Source organism: Cucurbita maxima, unplaced genomic scaffold, assembly GCF_002738345.1.
Source record: "Cucurbita maxima cultivar Rimu unplaced genomic scaffold, Cmax_1.0 Cma_Scf00014, whole genome shotgun sequence".
Classification (NCBI taxonomy): domain Eukaryota; kingdom Viridiplantae; phylum Streptophyta; class Magnoliopsida; order Cucurbitales; family Cucurbitaceae; genus Cucurbita; species Cucurbita maxima.
The window spans coordinates 4200211-4218483 of NW_019272030.1; the positions used below are offsets into that span (position 1 = coordinate 4200211).

Here is an 18273-nt window from a genome sequence, read left to right on the forward strand (position 1 = left end):
AGTAATTCCAAAACAATCGTCATTACTTTATTTTATTTTCTCGAAATTTGTATCTAAAGAAATTGAAATTTACTTCACAATTAAGTTATTAATTATTTTAAAATTCTATATATGTATGACTGATGAACATAATTTATAAAAAAAAAAATAACTTTCAAAATTATTAAATTTAGTTTTTGTAATTTTATATTTAACAGAATAATTAATTTTAAAAAACTTATTAGATATAAAAAGACGTATAAACACTTCTAAAATTTGAGTTCGAAGAATTAAACGAGGAATTTAACTCAACTTTGGCTTAGAACATTTTCCAGAAGAACAGATAACAGAGATCAACAGCAATAATTGACGATTGCTTCATAGAAATAAAGCAAAATTTTTTTGAGAATAAAATATAATTTTATTTTTTTGTTGTTTTGTGATAAAGAAGGAAGAGGAAAAAGTTGAGTATAAGATGAAAAGTAGATGGAAATAAATGGTAAGTGATGATGCTACTGCAAACAGAGATTTTGATTTGGTTTGATAGCAACGCTTAACCCGTTCATTGGCCTCCCCCTCTGCATGTGCGAGCTGAAGATTGGCTCCAGCAAGTCGCCCCCGCGTTTTCCGAAACCGCCCGCTCTATGATCCACTGAAGAACCAAATATTTTTGCGGTTACTGAGTGGACTTTACAGATTCCATTTTCGAACTTCGAAAGTTGGTCGCCGGAGGGAGATTTCGTCGCTTCAGCGACAGGTACGAGCTCTGTTTTTTCAGTTTCTGACCATTTACTGATGTGTGGTTGCTGCATTTTGTCGAATTCGACATTGGTGTTCTTTTAGTTCGGATTTGAGGATTGTTGTTTTCATGGTTTTTTGTTGGAGTTTGTTTGAAGTTCTTCGTTTAGGGTATACTGATTCAGTGTTTTTGCTGTGGATTCTGTCAATTTGAAGCGATTTGGATGAGATTGGTGATATGGATTTGGATTACATTGCGAGGTTTATGTGTAAAATGATTTTCAAATCGGGAATGTGAGTGTAGTGTACTGGATTTTGTGCTTGTTTAAGGGTCTGTGAATTGGACTATGGCTTCACCTTCTCCTTCTCCGGCGGCGGAGTCTGCCACATCTTCCTCATCTCCTACATCTTCTGAGCCTAATCAGTCTGGCGAACCTCCTTCATCATCTTCTAGTTCTTCAGCTCCGCCTCCTCATTCACCACCACCAGCAGTTTCTGATGCTCCTCCTCCTTCTCCTCCATTGACAGCATCACCACCTGCACCACCAACATCCCCTCCTTCTCCCCTTGCTGGTTCACCGTCTTCGCCTCCGCAATCTTCGGCCTCACCGCCGCCACCTTCAACATCAACCTCTGCACCACCACCTTCAACATCAACCTCTGCACCACCACCTTCAACATCAACCTCTGCACCACCGCCTTCAACATCAACCTCTGCACCTCCGCCTTCAACGTCAACCTCTCCACCACCGCCTTCAAGATCAACCTCTCCACCACCACGTTCATCAACATCACCACCACCTTCCTCTGCATCACCTCCTCCCCCAAAACAATCCGTTTCCTATCCTCCTCCTCCCGAAGCTTCACCTCCCCCTTCTGATTTATCACCTCCGCCGCCGCCACCAGCAGCAGGTGGTTCTCCCCCTCCTCTATCCAATCCTAGACCTCCACCTTCTACTCCCCCTCCCCCTCCCCCTGATATTATTTCACCTTCTCCTCCTCCATCAGCTAATGTCCCAACACCACCTTCACCAACAGGAGAATCACCTAAAGTATCTCCTCCATCCCACAAGGCATCTCCTCCTCCTCCTGATCATAGCTCCCCTCCACCAAGATCTACAGTACCATCGCCCCCTCCTTCTTCAGTCCCTTCATCATCTGCTCCTCCTCCAGTTAGTGATCCTGGTTCTCCAACCATTTCATCAGGGGGAAGTCCTGTTACCCCTTCAACTTCAGTTACACCAGAACGGCCAATTCCAATAATCAATGGTACCAGTGTTGCAACAAATACCCCAACCACTGGTAAAAGGGGTTTCAGCACTGGAACATTTGTGGCAGTTGGCAGCGTGGTTGGTGTTCTAGTGCTGAGTCTTGTTATCATGGCAATTTGGTTTGTTCAGAAACGGAAGAGAAGAAAGAAGAATATCCCTTACACCGTGTCTTCTCCTTTTTCCTCCCAAAACTCAGGTACTGCATTTGAACTCTGAATCTTAATATTGTTCTGTTGTACTGGCCTGGGCTACATGGCACCACAGCATCAATTCTCTTGAAGAATTATTTGGAGAGTTTCCATAACATTATGAATACTGATGAATGTTCATATATCTCCAGATGCCTTTTTCCTGAGAGCCCAATCTTTAGCTAATGTGGTTGGAAGTCGAAACGATAGCGATTTCAAGTATGCGTCATCAGAAGGAGGTGGAGTAGGTAATTCAAGATCGTTTGCTTATGAAGAGCTACACCAGGCCACAAGTGGGTTTTCATTGAATAGTCTTTTGGGGGAAGGTGGATTTGGTTGTGTGTACAGAGGCACCCTTGCAGATGGAAGAGATGTAGCCGTTAAACAACTTAAAGTGGGTGGTGGACAGGGAGAACGAGAGTTCAGAGCTGAAGTTGAAATTATTAGCCGAGTACACCATCGACATTTGGTTTCCCTGGTTGGTTACTGTATCTCTGACCATCAAAGATTGCTTGTCTATGACTATGTTCCAAACAATACCCTTCATTATCATCTGCACGGTAAGACATACTTTATGAATGCTGTTGAAATGTCTTGAGAATTCTTACATCTTGCTTTTTTGTCTCTTAATGGCTAATGTCATGCCCACTGGTGCTTTCTCAATGTTTTTTTCTACATACTTTGCTGCATAATACACGTGTAAAGAAAAACAACAACAATACTTATGGAAAATTTTAATTTTAGGTGAAAACAGGACAGTTTTGGCTTGGGCTTCACGTGTTCGAATTGCTTCTGGTGCAGCCCGTGGAATTGCTTACCTACATGAAGATTGTAAGTTTCTACCTTTGGACATTGTCATTAGTAACAAGCCCAAGCCCACTGCTAGTAAATATTGTTCTCTTCGGCTTTCCCTTTTAGATTTCCCCTCAAGATTTTTAAAACGCATTTGCTAAGGAGAGGTTTCCACACCTTTTAAAGAATGCTTCGTTTCCCTCTCCAATCGATGTGGGAACTCACAATCCACTCCCCTTCAGGGCCCAACGTCCTCATTGTGGCACACCCCCAGTGTATGGCTTCGATACCATTTGTTACAGCCCAAGTCCACCACTAGCAAATATTGTCTTCTTGGGCTTTTCCTCTCGGACTTCCCCTCAAAGTTTTTAAAATGCATCTACTAGGGAGAGGTTTCCACACCTTTGTAAAGAATATTTCGTTCCCCTCTCCAATCGATGTGAATTAGTCCGGTAGTTGCAGATTCTTCATTCTCATCAACATATCTTGTTATGGTGCTTCCATTCGAAAGAAATCTAGCTAGATTTTAGTAACCGTAGGTCTTCTCTCCAAGCATTTGATTTCTTCTTTGACTTCTCTAAATATTTTTCAACTATTCCTCTCAGTATTATGGTGATTCTTACCAGGTCATCCACGCATTATTCACAGGGATATTAAATCGTCTAACATTCTGCTTGATATCAACTTCGAAGCTCAGGTAATTTGCTAGAATTCTTTTGAGATGCTGTGACAATTGTTGCCACCAAAACTATAGTTTGTGAATTATGCTTAGAAAAAACCAAAGCATTTTCCATTATAAACATAGAGATTACAATGAACAAGCAAAAAGACTGCCTGCCCCATCAATCACAGGCCTTCACAATTTTTTTTTCATATCCTCAGACATTCTGATGGAATGGCCATATCATTTTTCTCTTGGGCTGGAAAGGATTTTATTTAGTGATAGCTATCTGATTTGATTGAACTTCTTGAGGACTAACATAAGATCGTGATAGGTGTAGTCCGATGTTTCCCCAACTGTTTGCACTTTTAGTTCTTCGTCGTTTGCTTCTGATATCGTGTGCTCTACCGCTAACAGGTCGCAGATTTCGGGCTTGCTAAATTGGCATTGGATTCACTGACTCATGTAACGACTCGTGTTATGGGAACCTTTGGGTATGTCACTAAGAGTACTCATGTTTCATTTTCTTAGGAGCAAGTTGCTATACTTATGCACTCTCTTTTCCTGATAGCCGTGCTTTAAGTACTAAAGTGCTGGCTTACTCTTGCTTATTTTTTCTTTAAAACTTTCAAACAACAACGCTTAATCTGTTCAGATACATGGCGCCAGAGTATGCAACAAGTGGGAAATTGACTGATAAATCTGACGTTTTCTCTTTTGGGGTTGTACTTTTGGAGTTAATTACTGGTCGCAAGTCTGTAGATTCTTCTCAGCCCCTGGGAGATGAGAGCTTAGTTGAATGGGTAAGTCGTCTCTATCTTATCTTCTTTCTTGCTATATAAATAGGCAACTTGTAAAACTAAAGCTATCCGTCTTCACCGCTAGCAGATATTGTCTTTTTTAGGCTTTTTCTTCTGGGATTCCTTTCAAAGTTTTAATACACGTTAGTTAGGGAGAGGTTTCCACACCCTTATAAGAAATGTTTTGTTCTCCTCTCCAACCGATGTAGGATCTCACACTCAGTTTATTTGTTTCAATATTTGCTTCTTTTAAAGAATAAAAAGGAAACAAGGCAATAATGGAGAAAGCTGAAACGGGTATTCGATCTTCAGAGTGTTGAATTATCGAACTCTCTCAAGACCTTCCTTATAGAGGTGTGGAAATCTCTCCCTAGTAGATGCATTTTAAAACCGTGAGACTGACGGCGATACATAAAGGGGACCTGGGCTGTTACAATATATCTTTTTAACCTTTTCTTTTGGCTTGATAATGCATAATATGCCTCAATATACCATGAGAAAGGAATTAGTAACTTCGGTTGGGTAAGGTAACTCGTACTATTACGAGCTTTTGGAAGAATTAAACGAAACATATGGGTTGAAATTTACTTGTGCATTAACCTCTATGGAAACTGCAGGCTCGACCGCTGCTGGCACAAGCTATTGAGGATGAGAACTTTGAAGAATTGGTGGATCCAAGGCTAGACAACAATTATGTCGACAGAGAAATGTTTCGAATGATCGAAGCAGCCGCTGCCTGCGTTCGTCATTCAGCCGTAAAGAGGCCAAGAATGAGTCAGGTTAGTTTCATGTTCATACCATTCATAAAAGTCCCAACTTAGAGGGAAAAGAAAACTAAGATAAAGATGAACTGTTTTGGCATCAGGTGGTGAGAGCTCTAGACTCTTTAGATGAAATGTCAGATCTTTCAAATGGGGTGAAACCTGGACAGAGTGAAGTGTTTGATTCAGCTGAACATTCGGCTCAGATTAGAATGTTTCAGAGAATGGCTTTTGGCAGTCAAGATTACAGTTATGGTTACTCCGATCGAGATCGAGATCGAGATCAGAGTCGAAGTTATAGTCAAAGTCAGAGTAGCTGGAGTAGAGAATCGAGAGATCAAAGTCCATCGGTGCCAAATAATCGATCCCGGCACGTCTGATATGTGTGTATGAAGCTCATTTTACATGTGTTGCAGATTTTGGAGCTGGAATCAGGTCCTACCATTCAATTCTTTGTAAATCTCTGCTCATTTTTTCCCATCTCAGTTTTCTTTTGTTCTTGAAAGCTTGTTCTCCATTTCATTATATTTTCAATTTTGAGGAGTAACTACAGGTGGATGAAATATTCTTTGTACAATTATTACAGTTATTCTCAGTGGTAAGTATATGAATTTTGAAGAATGATTCTTTCTTGGCATCATGTCTGGTTTTTGGGATGAATTTACCTCCCCATATCTTGTTTTAGTTTCAAGGGCCGAGAGATTTGAGTTTAAGATTTCGTTTTGTTTTTTATCCGGGATGAGAAATAGAATATGAGGTTCCATGTTGGTTGGAGAGGAAAACGAAACATTATTTGTAAGGGTGTGAAAACTCTTCCAAACGCGTTTTAAAACCTTGAAGAGAAATCCAGAAAGGAAAGCAAAAAAAAAATACAATATCGGCTTGCACTGTGCCATTGTGCCATCGAGGAAGCTGGCCCCAGTGGACATGATGGTGAGATCTCACATCGGTTGAAGAGGGAATGAAGCCTTTCTTATAAGAAAAAATTGTGAAAATGAGAGTCAGGCACCGGGCGGTGTGCCAATGAAGGCGCTGGCCCCGAATCAGAGTGAATGGTGAGATCTCAAAGCTTTTTTTTATATGAAAAAATTGTGAAAACGAGAAAAAAAAATTAGTACACGATCATCAATGCCCATCATACTAATTTAGTCAAAATTTTGGAACTGAGTTGTTGGGTCAACCATGTTAAATAAAACTATAACTTTAAAATCTAAAAATATTGCAATTTTGTAAAAATAAAAATTGGATTTTTTTTTTTTTTTTTTTTTTTAAACTCAAATGCAACAAATATGAGAAAATGTGATTTTTTTTTTTAGTTTTATTTATTTATTTATATTTTTTTTGGTCAAGACAATGTTTTAACTAAATATAATTGACGACCAAAGAAAAAGGAAAATATTATGAAATATTTCAATTAATTTAAAACGACACCGTTTCTTCAGCAATGGAAAGAGAATCTATACTCCTAGTGGAAAGTAAATCGGCACCTAATTTCTCTCTACTTTCTCGCCGAGAGAAATCTTGTTTCCAGAAGCACAGAATCACCTGGTAGTGAAGGAGACAGCTTAGAACGAAGAACGAAGAATGGCAGAAGAACGAGAGGATCCACAGAGGCTGAAGAGGGCAGCGGCGGCAGCATACGATTACGAGAACGATCCCAAATGGGCTGATTACTGGTCCAACATTCTGATCCCTCCTCACATGGCTTCTCGCCCCGACGTTGTTGACCATTACAAGCGCAAGTTCTACCAGCGTTACATCGTGGGTTCTCTCCCTTTTGATTGTTTTCGAATTGGGTATCGTTGTGTTCTTCAATTTAGACTCCGTACTCGGTAATTGTTAAGCTATTTGGCGTTGAGTTCTGGATTTCGAGATGTGGCTTAAATTTTGTTGTTTCTCGCTAGTTTCTGCTTTGTGGAATGTTACTGTTAGTGCAATTTTTATTGGGAATTTTCTCTTTTAAAATTAGAGATTTCGTGTGGATTTATGGGTTCTTGGAATTGAGAGAGGATGTTCAAGTTCAATTACAAGTCAATTAGCTAAAAATTTAGACTGGTTTTGTATAAGCTGAGAAATGGGGTATTTTTTTAACTATCCGCTTTTATAGAATTTGTGCTGTTTGGTGGCTGCTGAGAATTCAAATGTCTTCTTGGATGTGTTTTAAATTCTTACCTTATGCTTCTTTTCCTTGCTTGTCGAAACAGGATCCCGATCTTGTGGTAGAGGCCATGTCTTCAAGTAGTTCAACTCAGTCATCCAGACCTTCAGCAACATCTTCAGCAGCACCCCCTCCTACTAATGACCGTAGTCGACCACGAAGTTCAGGTATAAGTTCTGTTTAGATCTAGATATATTTTAATGTTCGTTGTGAAGTTACCTGATTGCATTTCCATAATGCATTCCTCATAATGCAGGGTCAACGACTAGGACTTCAGGTACGTCTGCAAGTGCAGATGCTAATCCAAGTCCGTTGCGCTGGGATCGACAAACGATCCAGTTTTCTGTCAATGCATGGGTAGGTTTAGTTTAGGTCATGCTTACTTACATTACATGATCTTGCAATGTTTGGTACAACCTCAGAAAATTTGAGGGCTACACACACAAAGTTGCAAATTTCTTCATCACAATGTTATTTATGTATTTGGATTTTTTTTCTTAAATCTGAGTTGCTGGTTTTATGAAAGCTTGTATGAACTTTCAATCCATCATTTCCGAAAGATGAATGTAAATCTCATAAGTTTTGTTGGTACATACCGCCATATCCTATTTGTATCTGAAACACTTTTCCTTCTCTCTCTTTGTGGAGCTATCCCCATCATTACCAAAACTGTCCTCTGTTTGCGTCTCCCTGTGCACGCTTGCTATGCACTTGAATCCCTCTAGATAGGAAGGGTACGATGTGCATTATTTCTTCTACTTAGTGAGTTATTATTTGACAGTGTCCTGATCTTTCTCCAAGATTTACTTCCAGGTTTTCTTTATTAATTTAAGTTTTGATGTCTTTTTTTACCTCAATTGAGATTTTCAACTGTCCCGTTTTTGGGTAAACTGCAAACAAAAGACTTTCTGTTGGACTTTGTGATATCCTGGAGAATTCATTTACATATGAAAAGTTCATCCATAGCAGATTTCAGTTATCAAATTGTAGAGGTTATGTGTGACCATTGTCCATGAGCTGCTTTTCCTTTGGGGAAACTTTAAGCCTCCAATAAAAATCTTTATTGAAAAGTCATGAACATTATTTCAAATTCGAGCATGAAAGTCATATACGAAGGTATGTTCATAAAAATATATTGGTTTTCTTTAGTATTGGCTCGTGGTTATGGATCTTTCTGACCTGCTTCTATTTTTTTTTATATATTTTTCAATTTGGGCTCCATCCTTAAAGGTTGTTCTCTTTTCTTCTGCAGGTGCTTATTGTAGCTGTGCTTGCAATTTTCCCCCTAATACCCAAAAATCTTTCGCAGAGGGCATATAGGCTATCTTTTATGGGCATAACTTGTTCTTCTTTATATTCTTTGTACTCGTTATACGGAGTAAGTCCTCTGTACTAATTTAACAAGCCTCATTTCCATTCCATGAAAACGATTAAATTCTTCCTATCTAAAGAAAAGAAAATGCTCGGGTTATTGTCCTCGAGAATACGAAGAAATAAAAAACAGCTCCTTTATGTCCATCTAGGTTATCTGTTGTCTTTCTATCTTGAATTATTAATTTTTTAATGTCTGCAGAAGCCCAGGGCGTGGAATTTGCAAGCATTGCAAACCTATTTCCAGTCCATAATTGCAACAAAAGATTTCATTTACTTCATTTACTGTATCACCTTTTTGACTTCAAATATTTGTCTTAAATGTAAGCATAGCTTCGCTATTCAAGTTTTGTTTATTTATTGATCTTATCTTATGATATCACTGTATGACTGTGTTCATGTAATTATTTTCATCTTTCACACTTGTGCGGTAACATATTTTTTGGTTAATGCAGTTGCTTTAATTCCTATCCTGTGTCGGGCTCTTGAACATGTTGCAAAGTTTCTTAGGCGTAATTTTGCACGTTCGTCCTTATACAGGTAGCCTGTTCTCAAATTTTCAGTTCAGTTTATTTGTTCCACTTGGATTCTGGTTCACCCTGAAAAAAAAAAAAAAAAAGAACCTTGGTCTCTGCTCTTACAGTCAACCCCTAAGAAGCACAAATACGGATATGACACGTACACGACAAGGAAATGTTTATTAAATGTACATTTCTTAAAATATATATCATTTTTATACAAGAACTTCAAAGTCAATGAGTTTATGTATTTATGTGCTTAAAAATTAGTTTGATGAATTCCTGTCTAGTAAATGTTGAACGTATTTTGACTTTGTACAACATCTATTGCACTACCAAGTGTTTGATAGAGTGCCTAATTGGTCAACATGTGTCATGCACAAGCACGCTGGCCGAACGAAAGTGTCCATGCTTCTTAGATGAGGACTGGATTTGTTCTTCATTTTATATTTTCCATCTTTGCTTTTATGGAGGGGAAGGTGCCCACATTTTCTTCCTTATGCCTAGAGAAGGATATACTAAGAAATTAAGTGGCATAGTACAGAAAAGAGAGAATAGATCTGATTAAAGCACCGTTAATTACAAATTTGGAAGCTGAATAGTATTAATAGGAGACACATAATTCGTTCTCGAGGGAATTAATGAGTTGTTACAAGGATAAAGAAGAAACCAAGTGGTGGGCTCTCCTGTCCGCATGCCAGAAAAATAGATGAACGTGTATCGACTCTTACTTTTCTCGTGTGCTTAAAATCTTGTTGTCGACTACTTTAATCGCTCAAGTTCATAGCAATAACCTATCAGGTTCTCTCTGTGCAAGTATCTTATGCTCTTATGCCGTTTCTAATTTGATGCAGGAAATATTTGGAAGAGCCTTGCGTATGGGTGGAGTCAAATTCAACTACTCTCAGCATCCTATCTTCGCAGGCTGAGATTGGACTTGGCTTCCTCCTAATCATCTCCTTGCTTTCGTCAGTTTTTAGTTCCTTTTGGCTCTTCTCAATTTCTTCTAGATCCTTTTTAATGCTCATTTCCCTTCATTGATCTCTTCAAACTTATGTTTTGCAGGTGGCAACGCAACTTCTTACATGCATTCATGTACTGGCAGGTGTGTCTTTTGCTTTTGTAGTAATCATTAACATAATAATAGCATATTCTTTGTTCATTTGAGTATATGTGAGATCCCACATCAGTCGGAGAGGGGAACAAAATATTCTTTATAAGGGTGTTAGAAACCTCTCCCTTGCATATGCATTTTAAAACCTTGAGGGAAAACCCGAAAAGAAAAGTCTAAAGAGGACAATATTTGCTAGCGGTGGGCTTGCTATTATAGTATAATATGATAGGGAATTGAGGCACACAATGTCAGGACTAAAGAATTCAGTATTCAAACGTTTGAATTTCCATCGACAACCATAGTCTTTTGAATCATTAACTCAAAAACGATTCTCTTGAATCTGTAACCAACAATTTCGTATGTTGATGATCTCATTTGATGTTATAAACTCATGAATAGGCTGGTGACGATCTTTCCGGGTGTTTCTCTTAGAAACTTTTTATTTTGTGTTCATATTGAAAAATAGAGCTGGTGAATCACTTTTTTTGTTCTTGCAAACCAGCTGCTAAAGCTCATGTATCACGCTCCTGCCACTTCTGGGTATCATCGTAGCGCCTGGTCGAATATTGGGAGGTTTGTTTCTCCGTTGATCTACCGCTATGCCCCGTTCCTCAATACTCCTCTTTCAATGGCGCAGCGATGGTGGTTCAGGTAGAAAGCTAATAGAGGAAGAAGATGCAACTCTGATGTACCAAAATTTTTAGACTAATCATAGTAGTGACTCCATAAGTTGGATGAGATTCTCACTTACAAAAACTGTGGATCAAGTTTGGCGTCCAAATGCAACTTATATACTTATCATTGATATACATTATACACATCTTAGGAGATTACTATGTTTGAAATGTGGGTTAAATTTTGTCATACTGCCTAAAGGTTTCTCATGGTGGTGGCTATATGCCTTCTGTTCATGGCGGAGCCAAGGTTCATTATTTCTTTCATTTTGTCGACTTCATATCCGACATTTTAGTATCTAATGAGGTTCGGAAAATGGGTTACTTGACTCGACGATTGCTACACGGGCTTCGATACATGGGTTTAGGTGAGTTTTTGTTGAATATTTTGAGATATGCTAGACCTTTTAAACTCGTTACATAGGATTGGAGGAAGTATATTGATATCAATAGATATTATATTGCATAAATCGTGGAGGTACTCAAATTGGATTAATGATCGATTTTTAGGTTTTATCGTAAACGTAATTGGTCAAGGTGTCGAAAGTTTGAATCTTTCGGCTTCTAATTATTGTTTGATGTAAACAAAAATCGTCCACTTTTAACTTCAATTTTGTGTCCGATCAGTTTTAAATGACCATTGACTTTCAATATCAAGTCTTTAGGATTTTAAAAAAGATATAATAAAAAAAATTATGAAATTTAAAAATGGTGAAAGATGTGAATGACCAATTAATTTTTTATAATTTAAAAGTGAATGAGTTAAGGTTGTAATTAAAAAGAATATAAATAAATAAATAAATAAAAGGAAGAATCTGAATCGTACGGCAAGCACGCATCCATCTGCCGCGCTGCGCCGCCCGGAGCATTTGACCATCCCTCACTTGCTCGTCGTCTTTGGAGTGGCTGATATTTTCTCAATTCCGGCTCCGACAGATCTCTCTTGTAGTCGCTTCGCTTTCTTCGGCTTTTTTGTTTTTCCCATTTCTGTGTCCGAATTTTACTGACCTGCTCAGGTACCTTCTCCACGACCCTAAATTTCTCGTTTTCCCCTCATAGCATAAGCTTCTCATTCCTTATTTGATTCATTACAACGTATTCTGAACTAAACTAGAATGTGTTCGAATTAGCAAATTTTCAAGCATCCGTTTGCCGTTAAGTTTTCAGCTTCCATTTTCATCACTTGGATCCGACTGTAGATTAGCTCTTTGATGTTGTTGATATAATAATTTGAAGCTTGAGCAATAATTTGTGATATAGAAACTTGGGAAAAAGTGCTGACTGCAGGAAATTAAAGAAGAGGTTCAAATCCCCACCCCACATTTGTTGGACTGGAAAAGAACTAATTTCAACTTGATGATGCTGTTTCTAGTTTTAACACGACTTAGATATGTATTTTTCTACATAATCAGAATTTTGAGACGCCATTTTCTTGGACTACTTTCTAACCCTACACTGTTACGTAATGAAGACACCTGTAGATGGTCAATATTCTAAGCTGGGGATCTAGGGGAATTGAAACTGGATCTTTGATATGCTCCATGATTTTTATATTTAAGGCTTGAGGGTTTTCTGAAAGTCTTGGATTCTGAAAATATCATAAGTCAGATGGTTATATTATCAATTACTTTTTGGATTCTTTATAGTTTTATTTACTTATATAATTAATTTGTTTATAATTACTTAACTTCCCAGTCTACTTTTACCTGAAGTGTTCATAATGTTGTATGGATTAACATGTGTCATTGCCACTTTTTATTGATTGGTGATTCCTACCTGGTATGCTGTTTATTCTTGCAGATTAAATTTACAGCTACTGAGTGGACTTTTTGCTACCGAATTGTCCGTTATATTTCCATTTTATGGGAACCGAGGATTTCATTGCATTGCCAGCTTCTGGTGATTTTGGAAATGAAAATGAGAGTAATGAATCTCTTAGTTTTAATGAAACAAGAGAAGCTTCTTCTCAATCAAGTGTTTTGAACTGCAAGGACAATCCTGCAAGCATAGAGAAGGTTGAGCTTGCCGATGATGTACAGTTGGAAGATATGCGTTGCATACCCCAATCTGGCCTTAATGATGAAACACAATGTTCTGAATCAGATATGGAAATTGAGGATTTGAATAACCTCCCAGATTTTAGTAAGACTAGAAGTAGAAGTGAGAATTATAAAATACGGAGTGAAGCCGAATACCTGCCAGTCAACTCTGTAGATGGGAATATACTACCAAGCAGAGAGCCCTTGCAGCAGAATGAGCTTCATTTAAGATCCAAAGATGTTTCTCATGCCGAAAGTAAAAAAATTCAGAAGGATTTGGTTGACAATTCATCCTTCTCGAAAACTAGTGGTCTATTGACTCTAGCCACTGGAGTTTGCATTAAGAATGGCTCGGCCCCATCCCATGATCATGGAAGCCCCAGAAAGATTCACAAGAGTGATGGTAGTTGGATTTTTCTCCCCGAATCCATCTTCTTTTATGATTTACTTTCAAAAACTAATCTATCGGTTTTTTTACCATTTTTTAAAGGCGTATCCCCTTTTAATTGTGATAAGTTTAGTTATATATAATTTACAATGTTCTAATTGTGATACTAAAAAATATTTTTCTACTTATCCAGCAATATTAGGTGTAAAAAAACCAAGGATGGCCATGGATGAGCAACAACCTTCAGTGCACATCGTGTATACTTCTTTAACAAGGTTGGTTGTGTAACTGCTTCTGCAAAAATGAGCCTATTTGTTCAATTGAATAAAAATTATATTTTATTGTATTTGAGGAACAGGCATCATTGCCAAAAAGTGTAAAACATGGTGATATTGTTTGAATTACGGCTTTTAAGGGATTAGAGTGCTAACAGTGGTACTGGTTAGAGAACTAGCATCATTTGAATTTGATACAACCGAATGACTAATTATTGGTGAGATGAAGCAATTTTCTGAAATTGATTTGTCTTGAAGCCTATATAAATTTTAAAATTTCAATGAAAGTTGTTCTCTTATTTTGAAATTGTCATCCACTTAAAAATGTTTCTTCCTTTCCTTATAAAAGACCATTTTTTTAAACTATATTTGTATTTATCCTATTGGAAACTGATTCTCTTATTAGAAAAAATTAAAATTTAATGTTGGTCGAACAACTTATAGAGAACTATGTTCAACAACTGAATTTGTAAGTACCTAACTAGATTCATTTTCTTATTGTCAGAGATAGTAAACAAAAGCTGGATGAATTATTAAAGCAGTGGTCTGAGTGGAATGCTCAACGAGGTTCTCCATCACAAGTAAACCTCATTCATCAGTGCTGCTTGGTTTGCAGCTATCTTCTCTGGCTTATTGTTTAATTTGTTGGCTTACACAATCTTGTGGAATTTAGAATCAACTCTTTTTCATCTGATTTTGTCGAATAGTTAAACTGAGGTGTACTCATCTGTAGGCAAGTGTTTTTCTGTTAATGGTTTTTCTTCACAAATGATTTTTTCTAAATTTAAAGTTCACTATCTTGAGTGATTTTTTGGACAATGTTTGTTCTTGTCAAGTTTCTTGAAATGAGGTTATTTTATTATCTTTGATTTTGAATGAAGAAGCAAGCGAGCCACCAGTGATTGGCTAGTGTTCAAAAGGGTAAGTTATAGGTTAATGAGGTGGTTATCCTCTAATTGTTCCTAGAAAATAATGAAATCCCTGTGTAGTGTGTCCGAGGCTTGCCTTGAGGTAAGACTCTTGCTTTTAGCCTCGAGACTTACGCCTCCTTTGAACCACAAGAGACTTGCACCCTTGTAAAAGTGTAATGAGGCTTATAAGTCTCTATGCCTCAGGTTATGATTAGAAGAATAATATTAATTTATCTTGTTCTTCAAAAATATAAAAGTTTGAGTGACAATATGAACTATTACTACTTTTTTGGTATTGAGACTTTCAATGTATCGAAGTCAAAAATTTATATTATAAGCCAACCCTATAAATGATTATAGTAGTGAGGTTAAAGTATCCTTTTAAAATTTTGGTTTAAGTGGCAATTGACGGATTTGTTCATTGGATGAGTTTTTTGTCTGTGTTTCTGTGTGTTTGTTGTGGTGGAGGGGTGGAGGCTAATTGAACTTGTCTGTTTCTCTGTTCAGGGTGATAAAGAATCTGAAAACCTAGAATCTGGAGAAGAGACTTTCTTTCCTGCTCTACGTGTCGGCACAATGAAGACTTCAGCAGTGGTGACTTTCTATCTCTTTGTTCATAAACGTTTATATTTGAGCTTTTTGACCTATGTTTATCTCAATTTGAATGGCGTTTCTACTTTCGGGTTTAGTTAGCAGCAGTTTTCTACTTATATCTCTTATGCTAAATCTTAAGTTAAGAGGAAAGGTTTGAATTTGGACTTCCCTTTTTCATTCTTTTTCTCTATCCCGTGTGTGGGAACTAGAAGTTCTTCTAGGAGCTTAACTCTTGAAACTTTCTTGTTTAGTGTTAGCATGACCACAGACCATCATATTTGAAAATTTGAATTGCTGGTAGCAATTAAAGCAGGTGTATGGATAACTAGGCTACACATAAAGTTAATGCCAATAACAACATGGGGACGTTTTGACTCACAATATGAGAACATGTTGATAAACTTTCTTTTTGTTTACTCTATTATCCTTTATTCAGCTTGATGCTGGAGACAAACTAAACCTATTTTCCCTTTATGGTTCGTTCTACGTATGTTATTTTGTGGTAAAGAATTTGTGAATTATTTATTAGCTTTTCCTTCCTCTTTTGTTTTTTTAGCTACTTCCTGAATTTTTCTTCTTAATCATTGTTTTAACTGCAGACTTTCTGGATTGACAACCAAACAAGTGAACAGCAGCAAAATTTTGTTCCTATAGATGATAATTCGGTGCCACTATACGATCGGGGATTCACTTTGGGACTGACTTCAGCCAATGATTCGAGTAATGCGGAAGGGTAAATTCTCTTTATTCACCAGCTGTTGATGGATCAAGTTAACAGCAGGGGACAAGAAAATCTAAAGAATGAGGCAGCTTTATATTAAAATAAAATCTAGTCCTTGATTTCCTTGTTTTTCATGGCAAGGGAAATGAAAGGATTCTTCATAATAGTTTTATCTTTTTAGTTTTGCAGAGTACATGAATACTAATATGGGCTTATGCTTGGTTTTGTGTCTTTCAATTAGTGCTCTTTTAATCGTTACCCTTTTATACTACACTATGAACTTGTTTTTTTTTTTTTTTTGTTCTCTTTCTTTATTTTCTATGGAAAACTTTCTAGAGGCCAGAAGATAATTGATGATGCTAGCCGTTGTTTCAATTGTGGTTCTTACAACCATTCCTTAAAGGATTGTCGAAAGCCTCGAGATAATGCTGCTGTTAATAATGCTCGCAATATGTATAAAAAACATAATAGCTCTGGCTCCCGGAATTCAACTCGATATTATCAGAGTTCACGTGGTGGGAAGTATGATGATTTGAGGCCAGGATCTCTTGATGCTGAAACACGGCAACTGTTGGGTCTCAAGGTATTATAACTATCTTGTTTTTAAGAATTATTTCCTTCGTGGCTTAAACAGTCATTTTAGATCAAATAAAACCAAAATTTAGAAATCGACGAAGATTGGCCTATGGTTTGAAAAACGTATGCATAATTCAGTAGTAATATTACTAATAGGAAATTTTGATTTACTGACGTGTGAACTTTATGAGTTGGAATCAATATGTGGCTAGTTTTTTTATATTCCTTTCACTATTCAGGAGCTTGATCCACCCCCTTGGCTTAACAGAATGCGAGAGCTGGGCTACCCACCTGGATATCTAGGTAAATTACGTTATCTGTGCTGCTTTCTCTTCAATCTAGTCATTCATTGTTCTTTTATTTTTATCAATGAGAGGTAGTTCTTCCGTTGACAAAAAGAACATGTTTCAAAATCACTCTCATGCAGTAAAAACTTGTTTGTGTTTTAAGCTAAATATAATTTCCCACTAGAATTATTACTACGATAAAAAAAAAAAAAGTTTAACCATTATAAAATAACAAACAAGAAATAAATATATCTATTATGATCTGCAATGTTCTGTTCACTATTTAATGGCAGTAAAAACTTGTGATCTTTCAGATCCGGAAGATGAGGATCAGCCATCAGGGATTACAATATATGCTGATGAGAAAGGTGACGAACAGGAAGATGGGGAAATTACTGAGCCAGAGTACCGTAAACCAGGAAAGAAAATGAGCGTTGAATTTCCTGGAATCAATGCTCCAATCCCAGAAAGTGCAGATGAAAGACTTTGGTCTGCTGAACCTTTGAGTTCGGATCTCCCTAGAAAGCGGTCAAGCCAGCGCTTGAACCATCACATAGAACATGATGGGAGGGGAAATGACCACTATCAACCACGTTGGTCCCGGGACTACAGAGATTACAGGCCTCCCGGTGTTGACTCGGTAAAAAGTCCTACCATCTTCACTCCGAGGTATGGCGGTCACGAATCTAGTTATGGCTCCCGTAGTCCAAGAGATAATTTTTCAACATCAAGGAGCCAAAATTTGGGGAGGCTCCACTCGGATAGAGGTAGAAAAAGCCCACGGCTTGACGATGATTACTCAAGATATGGCTCTTACAGTTCCTCCCCATTTTCGCCACCTAGAAGACGCTGATATTTGGAGATCAACAGCCTCTGTAGAAACAAACATTCTGAAAGAATTGTGGGTGTGAGGTAGATTTGACGTTTTTATTTCAAAGCTGGTGAAGAATATTTAACCTTGCAGGCAGTTGACAGATAAGTTTCTGAAACAAACGAGAGATAGAACGTGTATAAAAGAATCATAGTTTGGTGAAACTGAGACATTAGTTGATGAATTTGCACCTTCTGTTGTCTATGGGTTATTCACTTGAGAGATAACTGAATATCGAGAATACTAGATCGAGATGACAGGATTCGACAGGAACATTATTTTGAATGATTCTCAGGTTTGCGCCAAAAATATGATTTTAGGTGAGGGAAAGACTAGCATTGTTTGTTTCATTCGGAAAAAAAAGTATAATCCGAAGAACAAGTTGGTAGTATCATTTATCATAGTGTATTACCGGGATGGATCTTCAATTGTCCTAGCAGGGGTTCTTGATGAGAACAACTAATCATCAGCAAGTAATACTCAAAATAATCGTACTCGATTCGACTCGAAGTACAGTTTGATTTTGCCCCTTCTGTTCATAATGCAATCATTTTCAAACAAGATGAACAGAAACAATTGTACTAGC

The 18273-nt window shown here is 37.5% G+C and overlaps 3 protein-coding genes across 5 annotated transcripts; all 3 read left to right on the forward strand.

Annotated features, from left to right (window-relative positions):
- Window positions 1-301: 301 nt before the first annotated feature.
- On the forward strand, window positions 302-5908 carry LOC111489285 (proline-rich receptor-like protein kinase PERK8). Of its 3 annotated transcripts, none has more exons than XR_002719351.1 (9): window positions 302-2184; window positions 2329-2736; window positions 2921-3007; window positions 3595-3665; window positions 4047-4123; window positions 4285-4432; window positions 5047-5208; window positions 5295-5661; window positions 5777-5908. XR_002719351.1 is itself a non-coding variant. In XM_023137421.1 (9 exons), exons 2-9 carry the CDS (start codon window positions 1065-1067, stop codon window positions 5568-5570), a joined length of 2349 nt encoding a protein of 782 aa, XP_022993189.1. In that variant the 5' UTR covers window positions 302-736; window positions 934-1064; the 3' UTR covers window positions 5571-5762. The 3 variants fall into 3 exon arrangements, 2 of the variants coding, with proteins under 2 accessions (XP_022993189.1, XP_022993188.1); XM_023137421.1 differs by lacking the exon at window positions 5777-5908 and having other exon boundaries at window positions 302-736; window positions 934-2184; window positions 5295-5762; XM_023137420.1 differs by lacking the exon at window positions 5777-5908 and having other exon boundaries at window positions 5295-5762.
- A 744-nt stretch (window positions 5909-6652) lies between these two features.
- Window positions 6653-11262, forward strand: LOC111489287 (transmembrane protein 33 homolog). Its single transcript, XM_023137423.1, has 9 exons — window positions 6653-6951; window positions 7395-7515; window positions 7605-7705; window positions 8601-8726; window positions 8922-9042; window positions 9175-9259; window positions 10092-10205; window positions 10303-10342; window positions 10854-11262. The coding sequence occupies exons 1-9, from the start codon at window positions 6775-6777 to the stop codon at window positions 11004-11006; spliced, it is 1038 nt and encodes a 345-aa protein (XP_022993191.1). The 5' UTR covers window positions 6653-6774; the 3' UTR covers window positions 11007-11262.
- A 572-nt stretch (window positions 11263-11834) lies between these two features.
- LOC111489286 lies at window positions 11835-18120 on the forward strand. The gene is made up of 9 exons (XM_023137422.1): window positions 11835-12041; window positions 12826-13467; window positions 13646-13727; window positions 14233-14308; window positions 15146-15232; window positions 15832-15965; window positions 16290-16536; window positions 16769-16832; window positions 17131-18120. Exons 2-9 carry the CDS (start codon window positions 12888-12890, stop codon window positions 17667-17669), a joined length of 1809 nt encoding a protein of 602 aa, XP_022993190.1. The 5' UTR covers window positions 11835-12041; window positions 12826-12887; the 3' UTR covers window positions 17670-18120.
- Window positions 18121-18273: the final 153 nt, after the last annotated feature.

Excerpts from the sequence above, each read along its gene's own strand:
- LOC111489286 (XM_023137422.1), top strand. The coding sequence starts at position 12,888 with ATGGGAACCGAGGATTTCATTGCATTGCCAGCTTCTGGTGATTTTGGA. Across the intron at positions 14,309-15,145 it reads AACGAGGTTCTCCATCACAA|GGTGATAAAGAATCTGAAAA; the intron begins GTAAACCTCATT and ends TTCTCTGTTCAG. Across the intron at positions 16,537-16,768 it reads GGCAACTGTTGGGTCTCAAG|GAGCTTGATCCACCCCCTTG; the intron begins GTATTATAACTA and ends TTCACTATTCAG.
- LOC111489285 (XM_023137420.1), top strand. The coding sequence starts at position 1,065 with ATGGCTTCACCTTCTCCTTCTCCGGCGGCGGAGTCTGCCACATCTTCC. Across the intron at positions 2,185-2,328 it reads TTTTTCCTCCCAAAACTCAG|ATGCCTTTTTCCTGAGAGCC; the intron begins GTACTGCATTTG and ends ATATATCTCCAG. Across the intron at positions 4,124-4,284 it reads CGTGTTATGGGAACCTTTGG|ATACATGGCGCCAGAGTATG; the intron begins GTATGTCACTAA and ends TAATCTGTTCAG.
- LOC111489287 (XM_023137423.1), top strand. The coding sequence starts at position 6,775 with ATGGCAGAAGAACGAGAGGATCCACAGAGGCTGAAGAGGGCAGCGGCG. Across the intron at positions 6,952-7,394 it reads AGTTCTACCAGCGTTACATC|GATCCCGATCTTGTGGTAGA; the intron begins GTGGGTTCTCTC and ends TTGTCGAAACAG. Across the intron at positions 9,043-9,174 it reads TTCAAATATTTGTCTTAAAT|TTGCTTTAATTCCTATCCTG; the intron begins GTAAGCATAGCT and ends TGGTTAATGCAG.